A 16642-nucleotide genomic window follows, 5' to 3' on the forward strand; every position below is an offset into this window, starting at 1 on the left:
GATGAACAACCAGCAGTTAATCACAAAATAACCTAGCAAATAACTCTAAAAAAAAATTTGAAACTGCTTCCAGTGGCCACCTTGGCTTCTCGCCAACCCCATCCTTTCCACTTCAAAGTGTTTAAAATAATTTTACTAAATGACTAAATGTTCCTGTTTAAGCAAATGCCTAAAACATATTAACGGTATTCATAAACAAATATTAAATTCTGCCAGTAATTTTCCCCTCATAGGCCTCACCCTCTGTCTGCAGCCTAGAGTTCGAATTCAACAACAGCTTCCATTTATATAGCACTTTTAACATAGTAAAACATCCCAAGGCACTTCATAGGAGCATTATCAGACAAAATTTGACACCGAGCCACATAAGGTGATCAAAAGCTTGGTCAAAGAGGTAGGCTTTAAGAAGCATCTTAAAGGAGAGAGGTAGTGAGGCGGAGAGGTTTAGAGAGGGATTTCCAGAGCTTAGGGTCCAGGCAGCTGAAGGCACGGCTGCCAACGATGGGGTGATGAAAATCAGGGATGCGCAAGAGGCCAGAATTGGAGGAACGCAGAGTTCTCGGAGGTTTGTAGGACCGAAGGAGGTTACATAGAAAGGGGGATGCGAGGCCATGGAGGGATTTGAAAAGATGGAATTTTAAAATCAAGGAGTTGCCGGACCAGAGCCAATGTAGATCAGTGAGCACAGGGACTTGGTGCGAGTTAGGATACGGGCAACAGAAACTGGAGTTCTGCTCCATTCCCAAATCTTCCAGACTTTCCATCTAAGTTCTTAATATTTCCTGAGTTTCATGCGTGCTCCGTCGTCAGTGGGGCTCTTTTGGGCCTCTGTGTTTGTGTGGTATTTGAGTGCCGTTTTGCACCCTCAACATACAGGCTTCCCATTTGCCCATTCCACTCTCAATGTACTGCTGCGTACCAGCCTCAGATCTGCTGCTTCTAGGCAAGAAACAGTCAGAAAGTTATTGTACAGAGGCATGGGATGTTTGATGCGCATACGCAGGAGGTAATGCACGTGTATGTGGTTTGGGCTCAGAGACGGAGCCAGAGGCCACAGGTTTCTGTTTAGGAACAGGAGGAGGCCATTCAGCCCCTCGGGCCGGCTCTGCCATTCAATTAGATCATGGCTGATCTGTACCTCAACTCCATTTACCTGCCTTAGCTCCATATCCCTTGATACCCTTGCTGAACAAAAATCTATCAATCTTAGTCTTGAAAGCTCCAATTGACCCCCTGCATCCACAGCCTTTTGAGGAAGAGAATTCCAGATTTCTACTACCCTTTGTGTGAAGAAGTGCTTCCTGATTTCCCTTCTAAATTGTCTAATTTTAAAATTGTGTCCCCTCGTTCTTGATTCCTCCACCAGAGGAAATAGTTTATCTGTGTAGAATCCTTTCATCCTTTTAACAATTTAAACACCTCAATTAGATCACCCCTCAACCTTCTATACTCAAGCCAAGTTTATTCAACTTTTCCTCATAATTTAATCCTCTCAGCCCCGGCTTCTTAAACCCAATGGCACTACTAAGCGGTTTAGACTGCAGAGCCTGGGATGTTCCTTAGTAAGTGCTACCTGTCTTCCACCATCTGTTAACTATTATTCTTAGCAAAGAACTTTGCCTCGATCATTGTACAGCAAAGAGCAATTGTGATCTTTCAGCAATTTTACTCAGCTTAATTCGTGTCTCGACATAAATTTCAAATTGATAGCAATGAAGCAATTTTGGCATAAAGGACCCTTAGTAGATAGTGACCAAACCCATCAAACTCCATAAGGAGCCTCCATTAACCCTTTCCATTGCTAAACACATCAAAACGTGGAAATATTTCCCCTAGTAGCACACTGGTTAATGCGTTCACTGTTGGGTTTTATTGTAGATTGTGTTGTAAAAAGTTTCAAAAGCTGTATCTGGGGTTAAGATTCAAGCACCTGGACCCTGTAAAGTTGTATTAAAGTCTGCACAACTACTTCTATTTAAAATATCTGTAACCCTATCTAGGGTTGCCAACTCTGGTTGGACATATTTCTGGAGGTTTCATCACATGACCTTCTGCCTCCAACAACCCCGCTCAAACAGCCCTTTTTTCCCCATCTCCAATATTTTTTATAACTAATAAATGTGCTCCAAAAAAATGAAATAAAAACACAATTTCTTTTAACGGCCCTATGACGTTTCTCCCGGGTGATGCTTGCAGCAGTGTCCTGGAGACTGATTTTCAATTCCTGGAGACTTTGGGACAATCCTGAAGGGTTGGCAACCATAACCCTACCAGGAGAAATTATTTTGAGCTTGAAAGGCAGAATGACAGTAGGCTTCAAAATGCTGGAAAACGCACCAAATAACGTGTCAAAAATTGTTTGAGGGAGTCATCAAGTCCTCTATCACACAGAAAACAATCCTTGCTCCTTCATTGCTCATATCCCCCTTCAAAAATTTCTAAATATGCTAATTCTGCAATCCCAATTTTGTATACTTTAGTCTTTGTTTTCCTGTAATATTGGGGATGGAATGTTGGGCAAAACTGTAGCTTCAGGTACGACAGGTCCATGTCCCTGTGCACTTTCGCTTGTCTGGAGCTATACTCAGGCCTGCTTTACGTTATTTGCTTTTTTTGGACCTGTCTCAGCCATTTTTTTTTTTAAGAAGCTGTACGCATCCATTACTCAAACCTGCCATTTCTGTAGTTCAAGCAGCATTCTACTCCATTTAGTAATTCCTGCCCACATTTCAGTTTCATCCTAAGCATAGTTTTTCTCAAGGGATTAATGGATTCAGATAGTAGATTCAGATTCGGTTAGTAGATTCAGATTCAGTTCATAGATTCAGTTTCAGTTAGTAGATTCAGTTAGTATATTCCTATTCAGATAGTATATTCCTATTCAGATAGTATATTCCTATTCAGACAGTAGATTCAGATTCAGTTAGTACATACAGATAGCATCGTGAGATTCGGTAAGTATATTTGGATACAGTTAGTAGATTCATATTCAGCTAGTAAATTCAATTAGTATATTCAAATTTAGTTAGTAGATTCAGATAGTAGATTCAGGTTCAGTTAGTAGATTCAGGTAATATATTCAGATTTAGTTAGTATATTCAGATGAAGTTAGTGGCTGGGTTGATTTCTTTCTGTATATGGCAGCTTGCGATTTTCCACCTATTAAAGTGAACAGGCAGAATATTGTAGGCTGTTGACCACAGAAATGGAACATTCCAACCAGTGTATCTGAATTCAGATAGCATGTTCATATTGAGTTAGTAATACATGGAAATACATACAAGTTACGACACAGAAACTGGCTATCCGGCCCAATCAGCCTATGTCAGCGGGAGCAAATAGTCTTGATCACTATTTACCCACCCCGTTCCCATTGCCCTTTATCCCCTTTCCTAAAATTAGTACATTCATATTCATTTAGTATATTTAGATGCAAAAGAATGCATTGGTACGAGCGTGCTTACCTCTGATAATCTGAATGCCAGCCAATCCATTAAGAGCGCACACTAGTTGCCGGTGAGCCTCTTCACACTCTGTGCAACATTTTTTCTGAAGAGACTTTAAGAGTTCCTCCATCGTCATGGTACTACAAGCACAAAAGCAAAAACAATCCGAGTAAGGAAATAAGAACATTGTTTTGTAAAATACATCGCCTAACTTTGCATGTGTCAGCGCAAAAGCATGTACACACCCTACAGTATCAGCTGTGGCTCAGTGGGTAGCACTCTTGCCTCTGAGTCAGAAGGTTGTGGGTTCAAGTCCCTCTCCAGAGATTTCAGCATAAAATCTCGGCTGACACTCCCAGTGCAGTTCTGCAGTACTGTCGGAGGCGCCGTCTTTCGGATGAGACGTTAAACTGAGGCTCCGTCTGCCCTCTCGGGCGGAGGTAAAATAACCCACAGTATTATTCGAAGAAGAGCAGGGGAGTTCTCCCCACTGTCCTGGCCAATATTTATCCCTCAACCAACACCTGAAGAAATAAATTTATTTCATAGTTTGAGAGAGCTTGCTGTGTGCAAATTGGCTACATTTGCAACCGTGACTACACTGCAAAAGTACTTAATTGGCTGCAAAACGCATTGGGATGTACTGAGGTAATGAAAGGCCGTAAATAAATGCAAGTCTTTCTTTTTTTTAAAAAAAGAGTAGGTACTCATCATCGGCTATATTTACACATCATTAGGTATATGGCACATCATTACGGTAGCTTAAGAAGAAGGAAGGTGCCCAGACAGCTTAGATATAACTAATTTACACCGAGTGTGCTGAATATGTGGAAGGGACTGCCCAAGAAGGCAGCTAAAGAAGATTGAAGGTTATCATTTTTAGGACCGGACAGACATGAAAAAGGACAGGAAAGACCAAAAAGGCAAAATACTGTGGATGCAGAAAATCTGAAATAAAAACACTCAGTGGGTCAGGCAGCATCTGTGAAGAAAGGGAAAAGGTTAAGGGTCTTGACGGAGGGTCAGAAGACCTGAAACGTTAACCTTTTTTTCCCCTTTCTCCACAATGCAGCCTGACCTGCTGAGTGTTTCCAGCCTTTTCTGTTTTTATGCAGGAAAAGACTAACTGATCCATCTAGCCCATCACATCCTGACATGAAGCAACCCATCCTCCCTCCCCGCCCCCACCACCCAGTCAGCGCAATTTCCTGGAAGGGAGAGGCAAAAGAAAAAGAGACTGAATCTTAGGCCAATTTAGGAAACAAAGTGACTGACAAATCTATTTTCTTTGTCCTCAGTGACCTGAAACAGAATCAATGGGTGTTCACAAGTTAAGAACATACTTGAAAACTTGGGTCTTTTTTTGTTAGAACAATGCAGATTAAGGAGCATAATAGAAATATTTAAAATTGAGAAAGGGTTGACAGGGTAGATAGAAGAAGATACTGTTTCCAGTATAATTACAGAATCTTACAGTACAGAAGGAGGCCATTCTTTGAAAGAGCTCTCCAATTAGCACTGTGGGAGAAGCTTCACCACACGTACTGCAGCGATTCAAGAAGGCGGCTCACCACCACCTTCTCAAGGGGAATTAGAGATGGGCAATAAATGCCGGCCTTGCCAGCGATGCCCACATCCCATGAACAAATAAAAAAAATTAGTCTGTACGGTTCAATACTGCATCTGTGCAATCATAGAATCATACAGCACGAAGGAGGCCATTTGGTCCGTCGTGACTGTCCGGCTCCTTGAAAGAAATAACCAATTAGTCCCACTCCCCTGCTCTTTCTCCATAGCCCTGCAATTTTTTCCCCTTCAAGGATATATCAAATTCCCTTTTGAAAGTTACTATTGAATCTGCTTCCACCACCCTTTCAGGCAGTACATTACAGATCACAATAAGTAGTTAAGGGGTTAAGAACAAGGGACCATAGATACCAGATTAAATGCAAGAGATTTAGAACAGAAGACAGGAGAAACTTCTTCACACAGAGGGTTGTGAGGCTGTCGAATTCACTTTAGTTAGTGGTTGAGGCAGAAAATATGTTAACGTCCAAGATTAGATTGGATAGGTGGATGAAGGAATAAGGGTTGAAGGGATATGGGAACAGGGTGGGTAAATGTGATTAGATCTATTTGTTCGTGTGGAGGTAAACACCAACATGGACTGTTTGGGTCGAATGGCCTGTTTCCGCGTTGTAACTTCTATATGTTTCTATGTATAAGTGTGAGGTGGTGCATTTTGGTTGGAAGAATAAGGAGGCCACATACTTCTGGAAAATAAGATTCTAAATGGGGTAGAGGAGCAAAGGGATCTAGGGATACAGCTACACAAATCACAAAGCAAGTTAATAGAATCATAGAATCATAGAAGTTACAACATGGAAACAGGCCCTTCGGCCCAACATGTCCATGTCGCCCAGTTTATACCACGAAGCTAGTCCCAATTGCCTGCACTTGGCCCATATCCCTCGATACCCATCTTCCCCATGTAACTGTCCAAATGCTTTTTAAAAGACAAAATTGTACCCGCCTCTACTACTGCCTCTGGCAGCTCGTTCCAGACACTCACCACCCTTTGAGTGAAAAAATTGCCCCTCTGGATCCTTTTGTATCTCTCCCCTCTCACCTTAAATCTGTGCCCCCTCGTTATAGACTCCCCTACCTTTGGGAAAAGATTTTGACTAACGACCTTATCTGTGCCCCTCATTATTTTATAGACTTCTATAAGATCACCCCTTAACCTCCTACTCTCCAGGGAAAAAAGTCCCAGTCTGTCTAACCTCTCCCTGTAAGTCAAACCATCAAGTCCCGGTAGCATCCTAGTAAATCTTTTCTGCACTCTTTCTAGTTTAATAATATCCTTTCTATAATAGGGTGACCAGAACTGTACACAGTACTCCAAGTGTGGCCTCACCAATGCCCTGTACAACTTCAACAAGACATCCCAACTCCTGCATTCAATGTTCTGACCAATGAAACCAAGCATGCTGAATGCCTTCTTCACCACCCTATCCACCTGTGACTCCACTTTCAAGGAGCTATGAATCTGTACTCCTAGATCTCTTTGTTCTATAACTCTCCCCAACGCCCTACCATTAACGGAGTAGGTCCTGGCCCGATTCGATCTACCAAAATGCATCACCTCACATTTATCTAAATTAAACTCCATCTGCCATTCATCGGCCCACTGGCCCAATTTATCAAGATCCCGTTGCAATCCTAGATAACCTTCTTCACTGTCCACAATGCCACCAATCTTGGTGTCATCTGCAAACTTACTAACCATGCCTCCTAAATTCTCATCCAAATCATTAATATAAATAACAAATAACAGCGGACCCAGCACCGATCCCTGAGGCACACCGCTGGACACAGGCATCCAGTTTGAAAAACAACCCTCGACAACCACCCTCTGTCTTCTGTCGTCAAGCCAATTTTGTATCCAATTGGCTACCTCACCTTGGATCCCATGAGATTTAACCTTATGTAACAACCTACCATGCGGTACCTTGTCAAATGCTTTGCTGAAGTCCATGTAGACCACGTCTACTGCACAGCCCTCATCTATCTTCTTGGTTACCCCTTCAAAAAACTCAATCAAATTCGTGAGACATGATTTTCCTCTCACAAAACCATGCTGACTGTTCCTAATTAGTCCCTGCCTCTCCAAATGCCTGTAGATCCTGTCCCTCAGAATACCCTCTAACAACTTACCCACTACAGATGTCAGGCTCACTGGTCTGTAGTTCCCAGGCTTTTCCCTGCCGCCCTTCTTAAACAAAGGCACAACATTTGCTACCCTCCAATCTTCAGGCACCTCACCTGTAGCGGTGGATGATTCAAATATCTCTGCTAGGGGACCCGCAATTTCCTCCCTAACCTCCCTTAACGTCCTGGGATACATTTCATCAGGTCCCGGAGATTTATCTACCTTGATGCGCGTTAAGACTTCCAGCACCTCCCTCTCTGTAATATGTACACTCCTCAAGACATCACTATTTATTTCCCCAAGTTCCCTAACATCCATGCCTTTCTCAACCGTAAATACCGATGTGAAATATTCGTTCAGGATCTCACCCATCTCTTGTGGTTCCGCACATAGATGACCTTGTTGATCCTTAAGAGGCCCTACTCTCTCCCTAGTTACCCTTTTGCCCTTTATGTATTTGTAGAAGCTCTTTGGATTCACCTTTGCCTGATCTGCCAAAGCAATCTCATATCCCCTTTTTGCCCTCCTGATTTCTCTCTTAACTCTACTCCGGCAATCTCTATACTCTTCAAGGGATCCACTTGATCCCAGCTGCCTATGCATGTCATATGCCTCCTTCTTCTTTTTGACGAGTGCCTCAATCTCCCGAGTCATCCAAGGTTCCCTACTTCTACCAGCCTTGCCCTTCACTTTATAAGGAATGTGCTTACCCTGAACCCTGGTTAACACACTTTTGAAAGCCTCCCACTTACCAGACGTCCCTTTGCCTGCCAACAGACTCTCCCAATCAACTTCTGAAAGTTCCTGTCTAATACCATCAAAATTGGCCTTTCCCCAATTTAGAATTTTAACTTTTGGGCCAGACCTATCCTTCTCCATAGCTATCTTAAAACTAATGGAATTATGATCACTGGTCCCAAAGTGATCCCTCACTAACACTTCTGTCACCTGCCCTTCCTTATTTCCCAAGAGGAGGTCAAGTTTTGCCCCCTCTCTAGTCGGGCCATCCACATACTGAATGAGAAATTCCTCCTGAATACACTCAACAAATTTCTCTCCATCCAAGCCCCTAATGCTATGGCTGTCCCAGTCAATGTTGGGAAAGTTAAAGTCCCCTACTATTACCACCCTATTTTTCTTGCAGCCATAAAAAAAGCAAACCAAACAATCTGGGGTTCAATTCTAAAGGGATGGAATTGAAAAGCAGAGAAGTTATTTTAAACTTGTACAGAACCTTGGTTAAATCACACTTGGAGTACTGTGCACAGTTCTAGTCTTCATATTATAATAAAGGATATAGAAGCACTGGTGAAGGTGCAAACAAGATTTACAAGGATGATGTCAGAACTGAGAGGTTATACCCATCAGGAAAGGTTGAACAGGCTGGGGCTCTTTTCTCAAGAAAAGAGAAGGCTAAGGGGTGACCTAATAGAGATTTTTTAAATTATGAAAAGGTTCGATAGGGTAGACGTAGAAGACGTTTCCACATGTGGGGGAGACCAAAACTAGGGGCCATGAATATAAGTCAGTCATTAATAAATCCAATAGCGAATTCAGGAGAAACTTCTTTACCCAGAGAGCGGTTAGAATGTAGAACATAAGAACATCAGAAATAGGAACAGGAGTAGGCCGTACGGCCCCTGAGCCTGCTCTGCCATTTAATAAGATCATGGATGATCTTCAACCTCAACTCCACTTTCCTGCCCAATCCCCATATCCCTTGATTCCCTTAGAGTCCAAAAATCTATTGATCTCAGCCTTGAATATACTCAATGACTACTCCAGAGGGCTGTGGATGCTCAGAGAATTCCAAAGATTCACCACCCTCTGAATAAGAAATTCCTCCTCATCTCAGTCCTAAATCGCCCACCTCTTATCCTGAGACTATGGCACCTAGTTCTAGACTCTCTAGGCAGGGGAAACAACCTCTCAGCATCTACCCTGTCAAGCCCTCTAAGAATTTTATACGTTTCAATGAGATCACCTCTCATTCTTCTAAACTCCAGAGAACATAGGCCCATTCTTCTCAATCTCTCCTCACAGGACAACCCTCTCATCCCAGGAATCAATCTAGTGAATCTTCGTTGCACCGCCTCTAAGGCAAGTATATCCTTTCTTAGATAAGGAGGCCAAAACTGTACACAGTACTCCAGGGTGTGGTCTCACCAAAGCACTGTACAATTGTAGCAAGACTTCCTTAATCTTGTACTCCAACCCACTCGCAATAAAGGCCAAGTATATCCAACTTGCTACTACAAGTATAGCTGAGGCAAGTAGCATAGATGCATTTAAAGGGAAGCTAGATAAGTACATGAGGGAGAAAGGAATAGAAGGATACGCTGATAGGGTTAGATGAAGAGGGCTGGAAGGATGCTCGTGTGGAGCATAAACACTGGCATAGACCAGTTGGGCTCAATAGCCTGTTTCGTGTTGTAACTTCTATGTAATTCTACGTACCTCTTCTGCAGAGGGAGGAACTCTCCACGGACAGCCTGTGGATGACAGCATGCCTGCCTTAATCTGAGCAAGGGATACAGAATGGAACCAACTGTGCGCCTGTCCAGGCTGCTCAATTTAATGCTCCAATCGGAAATCTTCCTCAGCTTCTGCAGTGCGTCTTGGGAGCAAACCTCGTGCTGCCGATGGTAGAAGTGCCTTTCCACTGGTGAAAACCGCAGCCAGTGAACTTCCTCGGTCTGAGGGGGAATCTGGATCTGCGAGGAAAGGACCGCACGGGTGAGGATTAGAACGAACAGATGCCCTATTTGCTGATTGACTCATTAACGCTCAGCCGAAACAAAAAAATGTTTCAACAGAAACTGCAAGGAATCCGTCGTGAAATCTAGAGGTGGCATTCCTCTGTAAATAGCAGGAGAAAGTGGTAAAGGATTAGTCAGCCCTGCTCAGAGTATTCCTACCCCCTCCCAAAATCAGATGCTGGAAATGGTGGTGAAAAGTTGGATAAACGACAATTTACATTTATATAGCATCTTTAACGTAGTAAAACATCCCCCGGCTCTTCACAGGAGCGTGTCCACGGTAACGGAGATTGGGGATACCGTACACAGGGTCCACGGATTCGGAGATTGGGGTACCATAGAAAGGATCAGCTGAGTGAGTTCCTCCTCCAACTAAAGGGTGCTGAGCCCTTTACAACTGCCCCAGCTGAAATCCACTCACTCAGCACAGATGTGTACAGCCCAGCTACATGCTGCAACTTATGAGTTGTGGGAAGAGCCCTTCTTTACTGTTCACTGTATCTCTACCAGCCATCAGATAACGGAACCGTTTGTTCTGTAACATATTAACATTGCGCACTTTTCTTTCTTAACTTAAGATACTGGGGTAGAAATTGGACTTCGTTGTGCCCATTTTACAGGCGTAGAATGAGTCCCAATTTCAGAGACTAAAGTCCTGCATCCCAAAACACTTGAAAGATGTCCGACCAGATATGAGGTTGGGCCATTTTACAGGCATCCACCTAAAACAGCCACCAGGTCCCTTACAGGCGTAAACAAGGGGCCCAACGACTGCTTTAGGCCCCCTCACAGAAACTGGTTAGCGACGAGCAGGGCAGGCACTCTGGATTCTTCAGCGGCCGCTGTGGCCTAAGCAACGGCCGCCATCTAAAGGAGCCAGGAGGAGCAGGAGGACACTCCTGACAGCCGCGATCGTCCATTCGTCCTCCGCCCTCCTGGGACTTACCTGAGGCCACCGCTGCTGAGGCAGGTGGCCTGAAATCCGTTGCTACAAAAGGGCAAGCTGCCCATGGAGGTACGACAGGAGTCGGGAGCTTGCCCAGATTATTTAGATGAGACTGCAGGCCGGCCTCGAGCCTTCCGGTCCGGGTGCATGTTGCGAATTTCTGCCCCGGTGTATTTCTTGCTGATATCTACATGGGCAAATGTACCTGTTCAAGCACATCCTTTTTTGCCGTTCTCCACATGATCTTTGCGATGAGGGTATAGATTGGAATAGGATTCTTCCTGCAGTAAGGTTGGTATAGGAGTTGGTCCCACCAGTGTTTAACCCAATGTGGGTCCACACCCAGAAACAGTACTAATCCATACAGGTCTGAGGGCAGAAGGAGAAATAAATCAGTTACAACTAAATTGTGTGTGGATTGCAGGAGACAGAAAAAGTGAAAGTAAGATGCTTGATTCGGTATATGAACCTTGTCAAGTTACAAAAACCAAAATAAATACTGACTGCCCTTATGACAGAATAGCCTGAAAACAGTGCTATACAAGATTGGATTGAGAAAGAAAAAAGACAGAAAGGAAAAGTAAGAACATTTAAAAAAAAATTTAACAACAATTTACTACCTGTAGGAATGAGACTCCACAGTTTAAACTGTTCCCTTTCTGGCCCAGAGAGGTTGAGTGACATTGCAGGAACATAAATCTCATCATTTAAAAAGGTACTTACGTTATTAAGTACCAGCCCTAACATTCTGCGGCAAGTTTAATGGACAATTAATGCGCAAATGCAGCAACTTCATGAAACTCATGGGGAGATTGAGGGCAAGCTGCCATTTTTGCGAGGCTAACGGCGGAGCCGCTCAAATCGTCCAGTATCTTGTGGCGATTCGCAATTCATGGGGGAGCTCTTCCTCACAAGTTGCTGGACGATTTACACATTAATAACGGCGAGCGCCATTAAATTCGCTGTTATTTTGGCAGCAAAATCTGGGCCAATAGCTCAACTTCCACAGGAAAAAAACAGCGAATCATAAAACTGCTAATCACGTTAATCATGAAACCAATTAATTAACCAGTTCAGTGATAATGGTTCTATGGATTTATTCAGCAAAAAGTGCACTTCCTCTATTAGGCAGAGATGCCTCTGCCATTTCCAAAATACAAGTAGTTGTTTCTAATACGACTCCATTATATAGGACGGGTACGAGATCTTCTTGTCGCGGCAAAGGCACTTTGAATTACACGGGGAAAATGTTCACTAATCGAATATTTGTTACCTTCTAAGCCCCTTTGGACTGGAGTTCCCGTGACACACCAACGATTGATTGCACTCAGTCGCAGACACATTTCTGCAGCCTAGAGAGAAAATAAGAAACGCCCAGAAAGAAAGGAGTGTTACTTGTGTACAATGTTGCATGGAAATTCTAGTGTCTCAAAATGGAAGATACAGATCTGTATCGGTTTGTTCTCACTTATTTCAAAAATTTAATATCACAAAGATGATTTATTTTAAAGAAAGAAAGAACTTGCATTTAAGATAGCGCCTATCACAACCTCAGGATGTCCCAAAGCGCTTTACAACCAATTAAGTACTTTTGAAGTGCTGTAATGTAGGAAACGCAGCTGACAATTTGCGCAAAGCAAGATCCCACAACAGCAACATGATAACAACCAGATAATCTATTTTTAGTGATGTTGGTTGAGAGATAAATGTTGGGCAGGAGACTGGGGAGAACTCCCCTGCTCTTCTTCAAAATAATGCCGTGGGATCTTTTACGTCCACCAAAGAGGGCAGACGGTAGATTATGTGCTCAAGTCTCTGGAATGGGGACTCGAACCCAAAACCTTCTGACTCAGAGGCAAGAGAGCTACTAACTGAGCCACAGCTGCCATTTTAGGGTAAGAGCTTCATCACCTGTGGGCCTGTTAAAAACAAAAGTACTGACATAGTTACAGATGTTGCAATTCTGGTGTCACAAGAAGTCGTCAGTATATATATTTTATATACATATTAAAACTTAATCTTAAAAACTTCATAAATGCAATACCAACACTCTGCATCGTGCAAAATAACAAAGGAGAAAAGGCACTGACAGCTGACACAGGGACTTTGACAGAAGCCTGTCACCTTCGGAACCAGAGTTCAAATCCAGTCCAGAATAATGGGAATAAAAAATCTCCCACATCACTAATTTAAGAGGGAGGGAGGGATGGAATGAAAGAAAGAAACAGAAGAAAAGGATGGCAAGACGATTAAAGTAAATCAACCCAAACTGTAACAGCATTGGGGGTCGTTTTCCAACTTTGCACTCCAGGTGGGGAGGCTCACCTGCCGGGAGCCCGAGTTGGAGGCTTGGGTGTGCGCTCCACGCAATTTTCCAACCATTAATGAGTGGAAAATTGTGCAACACACCCAATTCCCCCGTCAGGAATGCGAAGTCACCCTCCTATACCTCACCTTGGCAGTGGCACATTCCACCATTTGAGCCTCGTCCAGACAGATCCTCCACCACTCCACTGCAACCAGTGGGCTTGGAATGGCCATGTAACGCTTCTCCTTGCGTAACCGACGCCCATCATCACTGTTGCTGTGAGGTATGTCAACGTAGTTTAGCTCCGATCGAAGCACATCATACGTCGTGATGACTATCTCATGCTTTGCCAGCGCATGAGGTTGGATAAAGCCATGCTTCTTAACTCCTTGGTATACCTGTGGAGGGAAGCGATGGAAAGGCAGAAATGCCAATGAAGGTACTGCTCTAAACTAGCACGGAAACTAATCAAACTAGTACAGAAACTAATTACTCAAACATCTTACAATGAATTACCTATAAAGTTAAATGAACCAACTTTGGTATGTGTCTTTCCTCAGTTATGGACGTTTATCTGTCTCATAAATTATAATGAAACCGGATAAAAATATCGTACGGATATAGACCTTTAAGGGCGATCGGGATGTTGGATGTTCGGGATGCGGGAAGTGAGGTGGTGATCAGGAGGGGAGGGCAGGGAAGAGTGGTAGCTGGCAGCAGCCCATGGTTTTAATGTGGGGTCAGGAGGAGCGCTCCCCCACCTCCACATTCAGATAAGTACTTTTAACAAACATTTTGGTGGCGGCCTGCTGTCGTCCTTTTAAGGACCGTTGGTGACTGCATGTAGACCTGCTTTGCCTGAACACATCAGGTCTGGCGCCGGCTGCCTTAGGGCAGCCCAATTTTGCACAGGGGGCCTCAAACAGGCGTTAGGTCACTTATCTGAACATCCAAAGGGCTTCGCCTGTTTCAGGCTTGGACCCTGAATGCCTATTTTCTTTGTTGTCTATATCAATATAGTGGGCGGTGCACCCGAATTTCTAGGCCTTAAGATCTTTTCCTACTAGAAGAAAACAGCTGCTAACAAAGGAATGAGAAGAACTGAAGTTTGGTTGAGGGCCAGGATTGTGCTACAACAATTCAGTGGCGAGGGTTACATCACTCTATGGCCGCACTCAACAAAGTTCTTAAAGCAACATTGTTCTTATCCTGCCTCTGATAGATAATCCTAACATATGTGGAGAACAAACAAGTCAGAAAGAATAACAACAACTTGCATTTATACAGCACCTTTAACGTAGTAAAATGTCCCAAGGCGCTTCACAGGAGCAATGATCAGACAGAATTGGACACCGAGCCACATAAGGAGGCATTAGGACAGGTGATCAAAAGCTTGGTCAAAGAGATAGGTTTCAAGGAGCGTCTTAAAGGAGGAGAGAGAGGTAGAGAGGTTATGGGAAGGAATTCCAGAGCTTAGGGCCTAGGCAGCTGAAGGCACGGCCGCCAATGGTGGAACGATAAAAATTGGAGATGTGCAAGAGGCCAGAATTAGAGGAGCGCAGAGATCTCAGGGGGTTGCAGGGCTAGAGGAGGTTACAGAGATCAGGAGTGATAAAGGTTATGGAAACTATGTGTTTAAGATCCATGCTAGTTTGATTTATTTTTCTATGTGGGATTCCTTACCAAGATGGAAACGGAAGATGATCTCACATGCCTGTTAATTTCATCCACCCACTGGTGGCAGATCGAACTGGGCGAGATGATGAGGGTCGCGGATGTGGGCACAGGTTTCATGGTGACCAGGCAGTGTGGGCAGTAGAATGGCCTGATCTTTAAGTCTCCTTCCTTGTAATTAACGCATGCTGCATGCTGCCACAAATGGCACTTCAGACACTGCACCCGCGGCTTACAATCAACCAGTCCACTTTTTCCACAGATGCATTCGAAGTGGCACTTTGAAGTGCCGTAGGGAAGGGCCCTTTTAGAGGGATTTAGAGCGACTACATCTTTTTGCGAATCTCCCTGGAGGATACTTGGGCAACTTTTATCATTTATCGTCAGCTGCAATGGGTTAAGGGAACTTTCACTTATTTCGCAAATTCCTTTATTCTCTGTGATCCCTTGACCAGTTAGAATCGTCTCTGACCCTCTATTGGGAACCTCCTCCTGTTTTGCATCAAAGTCCCGTGATGCTTCCGATGATTTTCCCGCATTCTGGTGTTGCTCAGTTTCACCACAATTGCTGCTGTCATTTTCCAGGAGACACACGAGAGGATCGCTTGCAAATAGTTTGCCAGCGTCTGCTGCGTTCAAAGTTGTGTCGCTTTCTTCTGTTTTCACCTCTTGCTTGTTATTTAGAAAAATATGCAACATGTTTTTCCCAGGGCTTGGTTTCTAAAGGATAAACAATGAGACATAGTAAAACAGTTTCTATAAATCGCAGAGTACATACAGAAATTATAACATGGAACAAAGGCCATTCGGCCCAACAAGTCAGTGTCAGTGTTTACCCGCCACGCGAGCAAATAATTCTAATCACATTTACCCACCCTGTTCCCATATCCCTTCAATCCCTTCTCCTTCATCCACCTAGCCAATCTAATCTTGGATGTTGACATAGTTTCTGCCTCAACCCTGGATGTGAATTCCACAAGTTCACAACACTCTGAAGAAGAAGTTTCTCCTGCCTTCTGTTCTAAATCTCTTGCATTTAATCTGGTATCACTGGCCCCTCGTTCTTACCCCTTTACTACTGGTAACAGTCTGCTTCTATCTACCCTTTCATAATTTTAAACGCTTGTATTAAGCCCAATAAACTGCGTTGTCTTGACAAAAAAAAGTCATTTCAAGTCATTCTTCACCAAAAATCAATTAATACATATTTCACAGTAACATGATTACATTTATCCACTGAATTGTATTTTTGGACCTTTCAATGCTTTCACGAAAGATTTTACTTGAATGTTACAACCTCCCCCAAAAGCCTGGACTTGGACTTAATATTTTTGTCCAGAACTGTGACTTTGTGAGCTGAATTTGGATTGGACAGTAGGAGCATGAACGATGTACCTAAATTCATAGGATGCACCAGTATCAGTCAACTGTACTGGTGGAATATTTTTCCTTAACTTCTAGCAGTTTTTGCCCAGTAGCTTTTCTTCAAATAATTCTCAAAAGCAAGAGGACAAAATTTCAACGTTTTACAAAGGTAAAATTTATATTAAGTGTTTTTTTAAAACAGAGTGTGTGCGTGTGTGTGTGTGTGTGTGAAAAAAATGGGGGTGTTCTGATTACATACCTGTTGTGCCATTGCGCTGTGTATGTCTGGGAGCGCAAGCGAGAGAGAGAGAGACGGGGGGGGCGCGGGCGCGGGAGCCGGCGCGTGGGAGCGCGAGAGGGCTGAAAAAGCAGACAGACACGCATAATGTTACTTCAATTTTCAAAACAAAACACCAGTTAAATTTTGAAGCC

At 43.5% G+C, this 16642-nt stretch overlaps 1 protein-coding gene across 1 annotated transcript in view; it reads right to left on the reverse strand.

Moving 5' to 3' along the window:
* Positions 1–16642, reverse strand: part of shprh (SNF2 histone linker PHD RING helicase) — a 95175-nt gene that overhangs the window by 41884 nt on the left and 36649 nt on the right. The window contains exons 11-16 of the mRNA XM_067984073.1: positions 14855–15565; positions 13318–13569; positions 12137–12215; positions 11069–11232; positions 9616–9872; positions 3465–3586 (exon numbers count right to left, since the gene is read on the reverse strand). Coding sequence (XP_067840174.1) covers positions 3465–3586; positions 9616–9872; positions 11069–11232; positions 12137–12215; positions 13318–13569; positions 14855–15565 — 1585 coding nt within the window. The remainder of the gene's footprint in view (positions 1–3464; positions 3587–9615; positions 9873–11068; positions 11233–12136; positions 12216–13317; positions 13570–14854; positions 15566–16642) is intronic.

This window comes from Heptranchias perlo, chromosome 5 (genome assembly GCF_035084215.1).
Source record: "Heptranchias perlo isolate sHepPer1 chromosome 5, sHepPer1.hap1, whole genome shotgun sequence".
Lineage (NCBI taxonomy): Eukaryota > Metazoa > Chordata > Chondrichthyes > Hexanchiformes > Hexanchidae > Heptranchias > Heptranchias perlo.